The following is a 15,669-nucleotide window of genomic DNA, read 5'->3' as shown; positions in this document are numbered from 1 at the left end:
CGCGAGCTTGCTTGACGGGCACATGACGGGAATCAAGGAGGTTAATTAGCATCCGTTGCAAGTGTGATGAGACGCTCCAATTAGACACGGCTACGCCTCCCGCGGCACACTCGGAAGGCGCTCGTTGCGGGGGAACGTGGACTTTTTGAAAATTGGGAATTATTTCTGCTGGTTTTGGTTGAGTGTGCGAGGTGTGGCGGTTATCGTTAATAATTGGCTAGAGGAGCCGATCGCATTACATGTGGTGTGTAGCAAGTGTGCGTGGGCCGGGCATGGATTATCTGTCATCGTCGGGTTTTTTTTGGGGGGGGGGGGGGGGGGTTTGTATGCGTACATCGCACATAGGTTGCATGTCACGAAATGACTCGAGGAGCAATCGTAAATTGCACCTGCAGCTACTCTGACCAGTTATTCATGTTGACCACCGCAGTGGACAATGAAAATAAACATGTCAGGCGTTGAAATCAAAATGATGACTCCTCTCACGGATTCTGTCTCATAAAGCGCATCTTGCACGCTACGGATGGGTCATAATACTCCAGAGCTCACTGCATGTGCATACAATGTCCGACAAAATCTCTTTTCTTTTTGGAGCGGGCGTGAGATTTACGCATCTTTTCTCTCTTTGCTTTGTTGGACTTGACAAGGACCGGGCGCCATCCAGGGTCGAGCGAGCGGTCTCCGATCGGGCTTCAGCGTTTGGATCTCCCTCTCCGCCGCCGTCCTGCTTAAGGTGTAAACAATCGCAAACCGCCCCCTGGAAACGGAATAGAAGCAAGACCCTCCGACGACAGACCCCCCCCCCCTCCCACCCACCCCCTTCCCTCGCCCCTCGACTGAAAGGAATTCTTTAATTAACGAACCCATCACTGTGAACAAAAAGTATATGCATTGAGTCATCGCATCAGACTGGAGACACTAACTCCGCCCCCACCCACCAGGCCCCGCCCCCCTTCTACAAACCACACACCCAGCGCTCTCATCATCTGTTGACTAGCCTGCAAAGTCTGCCTTATGGAAAAGTGAATCATCAAAGCCACGCCGTGGTCTTTCGGCGGATGCGTCGATGGTCACGTGACCTGTTGAAAGCGACGCGACGCACACGCGTATCCACGTGATTGGCTTGGCGTCCAGTCATTTGGGGCTTTCATTGATGTGCTCATCAGATTGAGCTTTTTTTTTTTTTTTTTTTTTTAAGAACATTACAATCAAATCATTGGATCAATCGAGCAGTACTCGGCAGGGGGGGGGGGGGGGGGGGGGACAAGGAAAAGAGGAACAGAAACGCCTCGATTTACAAGCGTAGGAAGAGAGGAGCGGTCGTCATCACGACCCCTAACGTGACCGATCACGTTGAGACAAGAAAAGCAAATCACCGCCTACCTTCTTCGAGAGTGTTGCGGCGAAATATGAGTCGAATTTCCCATTGTTCCGATTTTTGATCAATCAACGCGCAAACTGTCGTCGACCCCCCCCCCAAATGTTGTTCCTTTGCCGCCGTTTTAGTGCCGCTCGATCAAATCATCACATCACGAAAGAGCCCAAATGAGTGGATGCAAACTTGCGAGCACAACCGAGCGGATTTGCAGTATGTCCAGAACGCTGGGACTGACGATGCCCCACCACCACCACCGCCCAGCCTCGCCCCCATTTCCAACCGTGCAGCAGTTAAACCTGCAATGAATGATGTCAAAATGTGCACAAAAATCAAAAGAAGTAATTGGGGGTTGGCGGCGGCCACCAGTGGACATCTTGGATGCCCTTTTCAAGCCACCCCCCCCGCCCCCCCCACCCCCAAACCCGTATCTCTCCATCCATAATCCACGCCACCAGTGTAAATAAATGCAGTAAAGGTGCGGCGGGGGCGGGGGGGGGGGGGGGGGGAGACACTTGACTGCCTGCCCCCACGGCTTTGTTGCTTGTTGATAGCATGTTAGCCCTGTTGTGACGCCATTCATCACCCCCCCACCACCACCACACACACACACACACACACACACACCACCGCTTGTGTCCGTTTCATCTTTTCTTCATTGTGTTGCTACTACTACCAATGCTGATGATGTTAATATGTATTTGAATACTTATCAATAGTAATTCCACGTCAGAAGAAGACAAAAAAAAATGGTGTTGATAATGAATCCTGGGGGGGTGGATGGGAAATTAGGTGGGGGAGTTTTTTTTATACTTTGAGATGTCTGTCTCGCTTTCTCTTTCTCTCTCACACACACACACACACACAGAAAAAAAAAAGTTTTCCTACTTTGCCATGACAAGCTTTTTAAAACTTCACTCCATCATTTGCAGCGTGCGTGTCCACTTGTCTGAGCATCTTTTGTCAACGGGGTCATAAACCAGGTCGTCATTTGCCGTCCGCGTGCTGTTGTCTGCTGGGTGAAGCTCAATTAGCAGGGATGGAGAAAAAAAAAAGAAAAAAAAAGGAGAGAGAGAGACGAGGCTCTCCAGAGTACTGCAGCAAGTGTGTATTCATTGTGTCCGAGCAGCAATAACCTCCCCCCCGAAAAAAACGTGACCCATCAGTTGTCGTATTGACTGTATGCTGTGAAGTTGGTGGAAGACGTGCTGAAAACGTTGACATTCTCCCATTTGTGCATGTTGATTCGAAACCACACACAAATCGAGTTTAAAAAAAAAAAAAAAAAAAAAAAGGACCATTTTGCCAGCTCGCTGATTTTTATTTGATTTCATTTATTTTTCTAAATCACGCGACATTTGTGTCTGTGTAACGTGTCCTTGATGATGGGAGGGAAAAAAAAAAACTTTGGAAAAAGAAATGCACACAAAAAGAAAAAAAAAATCTCAATGTGCGGTGGGGACGAGGGGGAAGAATGGAAAAAAAAGCACGTTAATGTACGTTGTATGGATGGATTTTGACGACGAGAAAAAAAAAAAGATATTAAAAGTTGTTGCCTTTGTCATGGGTCGCATTGTATGGCAAGTGGGGGGGTTGTGGGTGACGGTGGCCATTCCCCCCCCCCCCCCCCCCCCCAAGACATGATGACAATATTCTGTTCTCATTCTTGCATGAGCCGGTCTCATCATCGGAGTGGTCCCCCCCACCCCCTCCCCGGAAAGTCCTGATCCAGTCATAGGGGGGGGCATTCATGGGCCCATCCCAGACTGGTTTTATGGACTCGCCTTCAGCTTGTCACGGTCCAACCTTCCGGGCAGTCGTGCGTTCTCGTGGGCAGGCTTGCATCAACCACGGTCCAAGGTAATAACGGTCAACAAAAACTTAGATTCTTTAAAAAAAAATATATATATATATATATATATATATACAGGTATATATAAAAATGTTAAAATATATACTGTATATACACATATATATATATATTTTTCTAATGTATTTATTTATTTAAAAAAAATATATATAGTATATATATTTCTTTTAAATATATATATATACCTATATATATATATATAGGTATATATTTTTTTAGATATATATATACCTTTATATATATAGGTATATATATTTTTTTAGATAAATACAGTATATTTTTAATATATATTGTGTATATATATATATATATTTTTATATATACATATATTTGTATATATACAGGTATATATAAAAATGTTAAAATGTATACTGTATATACACATATATATATTTTTTTCTAATTTATTTATTTAAAAAAATATATACAGTATATATATTTCTTTTAAATATATATATGTACCTATATATACATAGGTATATATTTTTTTTAGATATATATACCTATATATATAGATATAGGTATATATTTTTTTTAGATATATACAGTATATTTTTTTAAATATATACTGTGTATATATATACATATATATATGTATATATATATACACACACACACACACACGCATAGACGAGAATGGGGTGACATCCTGTACTGGACCGTTTCTGCCAATCAAATGAAGTAGCGGTACCCAAGTTTGAAGGGAACAGAGTGAGACGTCTCACGCTTCCGCAAATTGAGCCTTCTGGCCTCCCTCCCGAGGACTTTGGAAGTGGCGGGACGCGAGGATGCGGCGCCGTGTATTTGCGCCACGCGTCTCGTATGAATAATCAACACAACGTGGCCTATTTTTGCGCGTAGAAATAACTCGGCTCCAAAATGGCGAGCGGGCCAACGCTAATGAGACGTTTGCGGCGCGTTACGCCGATGAGGAAGCGTTGATGTTGCCGGCTCCTTTTTTTTAATTGAATTCAGAGGCGCTTTGTGTTTGTTTTCCGCAGCTTGAAAATGAATTTCGTTTCATGTTTATCGACTTGTAATTTTTTTTTCTCGAGGATTTCTTGGAATTGTTTCCGCAAAGTAGTGGAATAATTACAGCGCATCGAATGGAGCTTTCATCCGGCCACACGCGCAAGCTCTTAATCAATATCTCTGAGCGAATGGCTTTCGGGAACGCGGCCGCCGCCACCGCGCGGCCGATTGATGACGTGCCTGCGATTGCGCTGCTAAAATGAGAGAGCGCAATTCATCACACCTGATACGAGGTCCTAATTGTGCATCGATTGGTCGCTGGTGGAACGCATGCGCGCTGCCCAAACAGCAGACAGAAAAATTAATTTCTTTTGCTTTCATTATTTATTTTTTTAACAGCTATTTTGGTCTCATGATGCTCTCCCCCCCCCCCCCCCCCCCCGCGCCCCCACCCCCGCCCTCTCTCTCACTGATCGACAGATGATTCATTTTCCTTCCTGGAAGTCGCGCATTAGCAAAAGTGCCATTGTTTTATTTATGAGCGATGGGCTGCGGCACTCGTCCTAAGAAGGCCGTACATTAGCCTAATCGTCCAATGTTTACCAAATATCTTCAGGCTCGTTCATTCCTCACGGGCGCCGTCAATGTTATGAGTCTATTAAGGCCCCCGCTCCGCCATTACCGCCGCTAATGAGCGCATTAGTACACACTCGGCTCGATAGGATAGAATGGCACCACGCGGGTCAACGGCACGTTGGAATTCAAGATGGCTGACGTCTGTTTTCGACGTCTCCCTCCGTCCGACGCGTGGGGAAGCTCTGCTGCGAAAAGCCCGTGAACGGCATTCGAGTCGAAGGAGGGACGCGTCTTCCGATGGGGAATCCACAAAACGCTTCCATCGCCTTGTCGCATTGTTCCTAACAAATCATCCATCCATCCATCCATCTTCTACCGCTTATCCGGGGCCGGGTCGCGGGGGCAACAGCTTTGGCAGGGAAGCCCAGACTTCCCTCTCCCTAGCTACTTCTTCCAGCTCTCCCCGGGGGATCCCGAGGCGTTCCCAGGCCAGCTGGGTGACATAGTCTCTCCAGCGTGTCCTGGGTCTTCCTCGGGGTCTCCTCCCGGTGGGACATGCCTGGAACACCTCACCAGGGAGGCGTTCAGGAGTCATCCGAATCAGATGCCCAAGCCACCTCATTTGGCTCTCTCGATGTGGAGGAGAAGCGGCTCGACTCGGAGCCCCTCCCGGATGACCGAGCTTCTCACCTTATCTCTAAGGGAGAGCCCGGACACCCTGCGGAGAAAACTCATTTCGGCCGCTTGTATCCGGGATCTCGTTCTTTCGGTCACGACTCTAACAAATCAATGGAGTAGAATAGTTTTGATCGCGGTCCACGGGAATAGTTCGCTTACTGTTCAAGGGAGTGTAAAAAGGCTCTGCGGGTTGTTTATTACGCATGACAATTGGAAGTTTGGGTGCGGATTTTAGCGAGTTGAGGCGCACGATTTTGATTTGGCGGGCCGTAAGAAATGAGGTGGCGGTCCGCGTCTGGCCCCCGGGGCCTCGGATTTGACACCCAAGAGTGAAGGCAAGCTGCACGTGTCGTCATTTTACACATCCGTTCAAGTTTCCCGCTGTTGAAAGTTGCGCTCTTTCCATTCGTTCAGTTCCCCTCGTTGAACGTTTGCCGCTAATGGCGGCGCATGACTTAGCGATCCCCGTAAAGTGCGCCGCCGCCGACGGCTTCCGTGGCAGCGGTACGGCGTGTGTAATCAGATGAAGTCAAACAACTCCAATTAGCGGCGAATATGTAATGAGCGTTGCTTTGACAGCCGCAGATGGCGTCTCGTCTCGTCTCTCTCGCTCTCTTTGTCTGGCTGCTCTCTGACAGAGAACACGAGGGAGCCGCGTTGCCGTGCGCTACGTATCCGCCCCCCCCCCCCCCCACCCCCACCCGCCGTCATTATGTCGCCCACCTCTCATCTCGGAGTCCCATTACTCCAGCACTTGCGAGTCTGCGGCCCACTCCCGCCATTTTCCTCGTCAATCAAGCGGCGTCTAAATGTCGCTTGTCGGCGCGGAGAACTGACGGCAGACTTTTTATGACATTTAACGACAAAAAAAAACAACACTAGCGGAGGATTGATGGCGTAGATAACAGGCGCTAGGCTAATGCTTGACGGTCGCGCTTGGCGCGGGACGGTTCTCGCGTCCGTCCCGAGCCGATACGGTCCAAAAAGATCCAGTTCCAGGATGCCCGTCAGGAAGCGGCCGTCCCGGACGCGTGGGCTGCTCCTGGGCAGGACTTAGCGGGTCACGAGGCGAAACCAAACGAGCAACTAGCTAAACTACTAACTAGCAACAATAACAAACAAACCATGGAAGCGCTTAACCTCAAGAAAGGATCGCACGTGGGCGTTTCCTCTGAGCCGCACGCAACGCGTTCTGGCAACTCGCAAAACGATTCTGGCGACTCCGCTAGGGACGGCGATGCTATCTCTGCGTTTCGCTTTGGTCATTTTTGCTGTTTGACAGTTAGCGTTGTTAGCCGCTTATCTGCGGCGTTGGATCGCGTCGAGGCGGACAAAGAGCGGTCGGGCCCCTCAGCATAAATCCGAGTCGCTGCTTGCCTCGTGTCGGGAGGGAAAAAGCACGCCGGTGAAGTGGAGGTAATTGCCGTAGCGGTCCCTTTCCAAGATGCACTTTGCGTTGCGCCGGTGAGGAATGACGCCGGCGACGCCCGCTCTGATGGATGCTTTGTGGCGCAAGTGGGCTTTTAAAAGGATGTCCCGTTTATGGGCCCGACTTCTTCTGCGGTGTGACAACAAAACCGTAAAAATGTTTTAGGGTGACAACTTTGCCGCTCAAATCCCTTCGTACTCGCTGGGGGGGTTGGGGGGGGGGGGGGGGCAATGTTGCGCGCTTAATAGCGTAAACGTTGTCAGTCGTGTAAACAAAATGGCCTCTTTCTGCTTTGCCTTTTTGTTGACGGCAAATTGGGCCCATTCACTTTATCGCTTTGTGTACTCGGTCTCTCACACACACACACACACACACACACACACACACACACACACACATACACACACACACACACACACACAAAGTGCTGGCCGCGTTGTGGTGACGCTCTGATTTGGAAAAAAAGAAATTAGGCCACGCAGATAAGACTTAATAGTCGTGATGATAAAAACAAGAATGACGAGCGGCCATGAGTCAGCGTTTCACCATTTTTAATTGTCCCAAGCGCGTGCATGTTGGCGTCCAGTCTTTGCTCCCCCCCCCCCCCCGTGGGCAGCGACAAGCTCCGTCCAACGCAAATGTCCAAAATGAAACGCATTGGATCGGATGGCCGCGACGTGACCGGTGTTCTTCTGCGGGGCTAGCTTAGCCTAGCCTAGCGCAACCACCCGCAAGCCTTTCCAAAACCGGATCCTGTGGAAAAACTCGACCTGAACATCACGCGAGGCCGAATCCGTCCGAGTTCGAATCCGTTTCTTCAGCCCGATCGCAATCCGATTCGCCGGCGGTCCCGTCGTTAAGCCGCGGCGCTCTCAATTCCCTGTCGGCAAAATGGAATTGCCCTGACGGGACGAGACGACTATCTGTCTCGTTAACCCTCGATGAGCTAACGAACTAACTAAGCAACCGCCAATCAAATTCCCCGTCCAACTCTATCCGTTTGTCGTTTGGTTGGGACTCTGAGGGCTTTGAAGATGTTGCCCAGGGCCCAACGAAGAAGCGTGGAGCCAATCGGCGCCCTTTCTCGAAGCTCGCATCGATTTCCATGCTCGCCTACAATCGGCCATCGCCCCAAACCCAACCTGGACTCGTTCCCAGGCTGGGAATCCCAGGGTGACCGAAAACCCGACCCCGACCTCATCCAAAAGCAAAGCGAACCCTGAAACGCCTTCAACGTCCTTTGCTCTTCATTTTATTGGAAGTCCATGTTGGGCGACCTCATTCAAATGCGACAAAATCGAGTCGCTTCGGTCATCCTGACAGGCGGCGGTTCTTCGGGGAAGCGACACAACACGGGTGGACATAAACGTGACGCCAATTTCCTGCCGGCCGGACGCTAGGTAGCGGCGTTGTTCTGTTCCCGTTTGCCCTCCTTATCGTCCCCGCCTCCCCGCTCGGGGACCCTCCGCGGGCAACGGCCGGACGGGCACCCGCTCAGGCGATCCCTCGCCCCCTTCATCACGTGGGCCACGGTGCCCCGCACGGCAGACGACGAAAAGTAAAAGATGAGCGGGTCCAGGCAGGCGTTGAAGGTGCTGCACAGCAGGGCCTTATCCCGCCAGTCGGGGTTCCGCCAGGTGAGGAAACCCACCACGTGGGACGCGTTGTAGGGCCCGAAGCAGCCGGCGAAAACCAGCAGCGTGCCCAGCGCCATGCCGATGGCCCTCAGACGCCTCCGCCGGTCGATGTGCTGCAGCCGCGACAGGATCCGGATGAAGTTGATGTAGCAGAAGCTGCAGATGAGGAAGGGGATGCAGAAGAGAACCAGGCACAGCTCCAGACGCACCGGCAGGAGCACCTTCAGCTGGGCCTCCGAGAAGTCGTCGTAGCAAACCTCCTCGGGAGACCCGCGGCGAGCCGGCGCGCTGACGTTGGCCGCCGCCGTGGCGTTGACGGGCTCTTGGGGCGTCCCGATGAAAGGCATGATGAAGACGATGCTGAGGTGGCTGATGGAGAAGATCCAGAAGAAGACGCTGGCGGCGACGGCGTAGAGCGGCCGGCGTTTCAGGCTGTGCCGGATGGGGAAGGCCACTCCCAGGTAGCGCTCCACGCTAACGGCGGTCAGGAAGAAGGTGCTGCTGTAGATGGTCATGTAGAAGATGAAGCCCGACAGCGGGCACAGCTCGTAGGGCATCTCCCACATCATGTCGGTCATGGCCTCCCGCATCTTGAAGGGCAGGAAGAGCAGGAAGAGCAGATCCGAGACGGTCAGGTTGAGGAGCAGGATGTCGATGGGCGTGGCCTTGTGCCGGACTTTGCCGCAGAAGGTGTAGAAGGCCAGCGCGTTGGCCGGGAAGCCCAGCACGAAGGTGACGACGTAGACCGACAGGCACAGCTCCGCGCCGCACTCGTGCGTGGACGGCTCCTTCCCGGACATCGGACCTGCCATGTTGCGACGGCGGCTCGGTAGGGGTCTGGCGAGACGGCGGCGGCGGCGGCGGCGTCTGCTTCCTGCTACGGAGCCCCGCGATTAGCTCCTCCTTCCTGGGAAGGAATAGAAAAGAGATGACTGGTAGCGAGAGTATCTTAAGATCTCTTCAGATCTCAGAATTCTGAGCTGATCCGATTTTAAAAATGCTGCTAATGGTCTAAATCAATGACTTGGGTCCTGATGACATTCAAGAAATGCTGATGGAATATAAAGCAGGCGAGGTTTTTGTACTTAGCAGACTCGGGTCAATTTGTGGAGCCCAGTGTCGTGATTCTGTTTGTGACCAACAGGGGGCACTGTAGGGCTCTCCCTGCAGCTGCACACCTGTTGGTCATCAGGTCATCAGTGCTTTCAAAGGACTCCCAGCCCGGCGGGTCATTGTTAGTTGCTGTCACGGGTTCCGTTGGTTTGTGTTTATCACGTCGTTTTTTTTGTTGTTTTTTGCTTACGCCGTGGTTTCGTTTGCTACTTTGGATTTGTTTTGTTTTCCAGACTTTGTGTGTTCTGGATTTTGTTTCCTCAGTATTTTTAATAGAAGTTGTCAAGTTCACCCGGAGGCGGCCCGGTAGTCCAGTGGTTAGCACGTGGGCTTCACAGTGCAGAGGTACCGGGTTCGATTCCAGCTCCGGCCTCCCTGTGTGGAGTTTGCATGTTCTCCCCGGGCCTGCGTAGGTTTTCTCCGGGTGCTCCGGTTTCCTCCCACATTCCAAAAACATGCATGGCAGGCTGATTGGACGCTCTAAATTGTCCCTAGGTGTGAGTGTGAGTGCGAATGGTTGTTCGATTCTGTGTGCTCTGTGATTGTCTGGCAACCGATTCAGGGTGTCCCCCGCCTGCTGCCCGAAGACAGCTGGGATAGGCTCCAGCACCCCCCCGCGACCCTAGTGAGGATCAAGCGGCTCGGAAGATGAATGAATGAATGAAAGTTCACCCAGCTCTTGCCTGCTTTTCGGGGTCCACCACCACCACCCCCGCCGCAACGTGACACCCAGATTTCAACGCAAACAAGGTGAAGCGGCATTTGGCTGTTATGCCGCATGCAAATGAAATAAGCTGTCAACAAAAGCGTGTAAATGCTTTTCCCCTATACCCGTGATTAAGCTCTTTGAAGGCTTTTTGAAATCTGCCCCCGCTGTAGTGGATGTGCAATTACACTTTATTCTGGTACGTTTTTGAAAAAGATCGTATATTTGGGATGGACCTATTTTAATTCAGAGAGTCGAGAGAGAGTCGACAAAGAATGATTTGACTATCGTCCGAGTTTGGTGTAAGCTGTTCTTTGTTGACTTCCGTCGGCGTGTTTTCGGACCACACGTGAGTGCGTAAAGCCGACTTCCCGACAAACACGACGGAGCGCCGTCCGTCTTCTTTATTAACTGGCCGCTTGCGTTCTGGTAAGAGACAGACAAACACTTTCACGTGATGAGCCACCACGGCCCGGCGATTGTCCGTGACGTCACGGACAATGTGTGCGCTCGCAAGTCATTCTGCGCCCACCAATAAACAAACCGTTGGGCACGTTCCTTTTTTTTTTTTTTTTAAATAACCGTCCGGCCTCCTCCATTTCCCATCAATAAATCACTCAGCCTAATTAAATGGATTCCACTTGATCGAAGGCCATGTTCTTTGAGGAAAAACATCACGTTAGCAAACACAAAGTAATTGGATTGACCACCCAAGTCCAAGACTCGATATTTAATTTCCCTTCGCAGTGTGAAGTGTCCATCTATCGATCTGGCTCATAGTCGAGTCACTTATTTGTTTTGAATTCACATCAAAGTATGTTTTCGATCTATTCGCGTTCTGTTTTTGTCTCGAGGCCTTTCTCTCGAGCGATACGAGTGAGTCACATAAGTAGTCGAGGGTTTCGATCAAAACCGCCAATTGTGAAGAGCAAATCATGCTCAAACGATGACATTTCCTTCGACGATCAAATTGTCAAACTACGCCGAGACGCTTTGCATCATAATTCACAATTCCAACAGTGTGGTTGGAACTTTTTTTGGGGGTCGAAAAATGATTTTTATTCATGAATCCGATTGATATGGCATGATAAAAACATTTGTTTTTCATAGATTTGGTCTTGATTTTACTGCTTGGTGCTTTCTACCGATTATTATTATTATTATTATTACCGATTTGTCTTACTGTTTATTGTGTATGTTAAATCGTTCCATGTACAGCACTTTGTATGCAGCCATGGCTGTTTGAAAGTGCTCGAGAAATACTCTTAACTTATCACTGTAAAAAAAAAAAAGAAATAATAATAAGATAAATAAGATAAGATAAGATAAGATATCCTTTATTCGTCCCACAATGGGGAAATTTACAGCCTCCAGCAGCAAGAATGTATGTAGAAAGAAGAAAGGAGAAAGAGAAAAAATAAATAAATATTTATTTATTTATTATTAATATTTATTATATATAAATCGATTATATATATATAATAAAATATATATAAATATAATTAATATTTATTAATAAATAATAAAAAAGTAAGACAAATTTTTCAAAAGCAAATTCAGAAACCAAAAACGCAAATAATGGTACAAATGCAGACAGATGACCTGAACCGAATATTAAATTCTGAATCCTGCAAATTCTGAATTCTTTTTTTTGTTTGCAAATTTTCAATCCCAAAATCAACCCAAATGTTGATTTCGCTTTGAGAAGAAGGAAAAAAAATGTTTGGACAGCTGCGACAACAACAGTAAATGACAGTCCAAACCATCCAAATTTTTTTCACTCTCGCCACTGGTCGAGCTCAAAACACCCCCCCAAAAAAAAGAGTGCTGATCCTTACCTGGCATCCAACCAAGCGCACGCGATCCCCCAAATTGCAGAAAGTCATGATGGTTCCATCACTTTTCACTTCCTGTTCCAGAAGCACTTCACGGGCTTTGTCGCGGTCCTGGCCCGGCCCCCACGCCGCCGTGCTTGCTCAGCTTGCTTTATTGGATCTCTCTCTCTCTCTCTCTTTCTCTGGCCGCCGATTTGCACTTTATTTACCCGGCGCTCCCGAACACGCGGCGCGCGGGTAGCGGCACTTATCGCAGTGCTGCAATTTATCTGCTCGCCAAACAGCGTCTCCCCGGCAACGGGGCTGAGGGGCTCAGACGGCCTGATGCGGGTTATTAAATCATATTCGGTTATCGGCGCTTCCACGTGGATGCGTCGTGTGGTTAGAGCGCGGTTGGGAAGGGGGGGGGGGGGGGTAAAAAGAGCCTTTGGCACGGGAGATGACCCGCGGCCACGCCAACATACGGCGCGCTCGGGCTAATCAAACAGCAGCCTGTTGTTTGCGGACTCGTATCGTACAACGAGGTTCCATTCAAAGGTGGATTATGTTTGACAGCTGAAAGACTCCCGAAGGCCAAAGTCCAGCCTGTGATGCCCGCATGTACTTTTCGTCCGCGCTCAAGTGTTTGTTCTGCTGTCGTTATAGAAGTTGTAGAGGAGTGCGGGCGAGAGAGGTGGTTGAGCGCTCGGGGACGGGCGTGGCTTCGACTCGGGGGTCGGGTTTGCCCGCCGGCCCCGTGTTTCAACCCCCCAGAGGCCCGTTTTATTTCCCACCTTCCACGCGTCCCAGATTCCACTCCCGGGGGCGCTCTTCAATCTCCGTCTCCGCAATTGGCCGAGTCCCGGATTGCGGCCTTGCGATTGAAGGTCTTTCCAAGAGACGGATCATCTCGTGCAGTTGACTGCTCCTAAATGGTGCCCCCCCCCCCCCTAAAATTGCAGAATTCTCTGGCCGGCTGCCGTTTGACTCACGATTGGACCGGCGGGTGATGCCGGGAAGTGCCTTTGGTCACATCAGCACTCGAAAGCACACTTGCAGTGTTGCGGCTTTGTGCTTCCGGGATTGGTTTAAAGCAGGGGTGTCCAACTCCGGCCCCTCCAAGGCCCCTATCAATCGGCAGGCTCTACAGAAGCCTGATAACGATCACGCTTCTCATTGCGTCTGAAACGAACAAGAACAAATACTTCCTGGACGACTGCGCATGTGTCAACCAGTGTGGTGGTTGCTGTTGCCGTTTCCGAACCAAGCAGTAGAGGTCGCTGTTGGATTAGACTTTGTTGTAGTGAATCTCGTCGCGACGCAAGAGCAGAGAAAATGATTTTGTATAACACAACAAGGGGTTTTTTTGTATTGGGGGGGGCAGGAGAATGGGAATGGTGTTAATGCATGAAGATTTTTCACACTCGGGGGGGGGGGTATTTTCGCCCATGTAGATTTCATTGTAGAGGAGTTTCACTGTACTTGAGCTTTCCAACCTGATCGTGGAGGGTGTTTGCCACAAAAGTCATCCACAATGTTGCAGGCCAGTCCTGGTGGAGGCACTGATACTCATTGTTCACCGTTTTTCCCAAAAAAAACAACCAAAAAAAAGTCGTGTAGTCCAGAAAGACACTTTTCGGAACGCAGTCTTGCTTTGGCGCTGGTCATAACATGAAAGAAGGACTGTGTCTAAGATATCCTTTTATTTGTCCCACACTGACACTTGACATTTTCAGGAGGCGCGTTTTGCTTTCATTTGTCGACGATCATTCTTCCTTCTGCTCTGCTTGAAACAAACAACGCTTCCTTTTGATGTCCGCGTCTCGAGGTGAGCTTACATAAGGTGGGGGGGGGGGGGGGGGGTCCTTCCTTTTGTAATTGAATTCAAAGCAGCGGGTGCATCTCTATCCGAAATGTTTTTGAGGCAAAATGCGTGGACGCCAGACAAATACGCAAATAAGCCTTTTGTCTTTTGTGTGTGTGTGTGTGTGTGTGTGTAAGATGATGACACTTTCTTGTTCAGTATTCCCAAAAGGCAAGCGTTCACCTTCGCCAACAAGCCTGTCGATTTAATTTATGTTATGATTGGCAATGATTTTTTTGGGGGGGGGGGGGGGCGGAGTTACTTTGATGTTGCACAGATGGCGACGAGCCGTCCCGGAGGAATCCAAGCTGCGAGCAATCGATGCATAACCTTGCGCGGCTCCCCCTTGTGGCAGTTTCCGCCGCGCATGGTTTCCATTTTGAGACACTCCAGTCTGGAGCTCTTTGCGGTTATGACCCGTTGGGGAGTCGGCGTCCTGCTCAAGGACACCCCCGCCGCATGGAAGGCCCTTCCGTTCCCTTCCAAACGCGCCTTTCGGCCAAAGCGGGAAATTCAAGGTCACAAAATGGAGTCAGCTGCAGAGCCATAAAGTCCAAACGTTTTTGTTTTTTTAAGTCGTGCACAGGTGTCGAAATGGACGCTTGTTCTGACACCTTCAATGACCAAAATTGTCTTCCGTTTGCACATGTAAAGCTCTTTGGTGGGGGAGGGTGAACCAGTCATTGGTAACGTCTGCATAAACGAGGCTCGTACAGAATTTTGAAAAAAATTGTGGTCCAGGTTATCAAGGCGGGAGGCGACTGGGAAATAATTCCGGCAAATCGATAGCGCAGCGAGATCAGGCACGGTTGGTTACACCATTTTTTTTCTCTCCCGGGGCTAAGAGGGGCTTGGCCGATACTGGCTCAAGTAAAGGTTGGGGGGGGGGGTGTTCTATGTGGTGGGGGGGGTGTTCGTCCATGTATAGTAAGGCGTTTTTAGCCGAAAAAAACCGACCATGTATAGTAAGTCGTTTTTAGCTAAAAAAACGACCATGTATAGTAAGGCGTTTTTAGCTAAAAAAACGACCATGTATAGTAAGGCGTTTTTAGCCCAAAAAAAAAACGACCATGTATAGTAAGTCGTTTTTAGCTTAAAAAACGACCATGTATAGTAAGGCGTTTTTTGGCCCAAAAAAACGACTATGTATAGTAAGGCGTTTTTAGCCCGAAAAAAAAACCGCCCATGTATATATAGTAAGGCGTTTTTAGCTAAAAAAAACGACCATGTATAGTAAGCCGTTTTGGGCCGAAAAAAACGACCATGTATAGTAAGGCGTTTTTGACCCGTAAAAAAAACGACCATGTGTAGTAAGACGTTTTTAGCCGAAAAAAAAACGACCATGTATAGTAAGGCGTTTTTGACCCGTAAAAAAAACGACCATGTATAGTAAGGCGTTTTTAGCCCCCCCCAAAAAACGACCATGTATAGTAAGGTATTTTTAGCCCCCAAAAAAACGACCATGGAAGGCGTTTTGGGCAGAAAAAGACCTATACTTTACTACGTTTTTTTAGCTAAAAACGCCTTACGATACATGGTCGTTTTTTTGGGGCTAAAAACGCTTTACGAAACATGGTCAGTTTTTTTCGCCTAGATACGCCTTACTACACATGGTCGTTTTTTTCAGGCCAAAAC

General features: G+C 49.2%; 3 protein-coding genes across 4 annotated transcripts in view; 2 read left to right on the top strand and 1 right to left on the bottom strand.

The window, feature by feature from the left end:
- The window catches only part of LOC127601013 (igLON family member 5-like), an 80,516-nt gene extending 79,567 nt beyond the window's left edge, over window positions 1-949 (top strand). The window contains exon 8 of the mRNA XM_052065984.1: window positions 648-949. Coding sequence (XP_051921944.1) covers window positions 648-739 — 92 coding nt within the window. The 3' untranslated portion in view covers window positions 740-949. The remainder of the gene's footprint in view (window positions 1-647) is intronic.
- Window positions 1-15,669, top strand: part of LOC127601005 (upstream stimulatory factor 2-like) — a 231,061-nt gene that overhangs the window by 120,656 nt on the left and 94,736 nt on the right. The window lies entirely within an intron of this gene.
- Window positions 8,295-9,434, bottom strand: LOC127601007 (free fatty acid receptor 2-like). The gene has a single exon (XM_052065978.1). The coding sequence runs from the start codon at window positions 9,347-9,349 to the stop codon at window positions 8,297-8,299; it is 1,053 nt and encodes a 350-aa protein (XP_051921938.1). The 5' UTR covers window positions 9,350-9,434; the 3' UTR covers window positions 8,295-8,296.

This window comes from Hippocampus zosterae, chromosome 5 (assembly GCF_025434085.1).
Source record: "Hippocampus zosterae strain Florida chromosome 5, ASM2543408v3, whole genome shotgun sequence".
NCBI lineage: Eukaryota > Metazoa > Chordata > Actinopteri > Syngnathiformes > Syngnathidae > Hippocampus > Hippocampus zosterae.
This window is presented reverse-complemented; position numbering and strand designations above follow the sequence as displayed.

Bases quoted from the DNA above. Each gene is read 5' to 3' on its own strand.
- LOC127601007 (XM_052065978.1), bottom strand. From the start codon at position 9,349: ATGGCAGGTCCGATGTCCGGGAAGGAGCCGTCCACGCACGAGTGCGGC.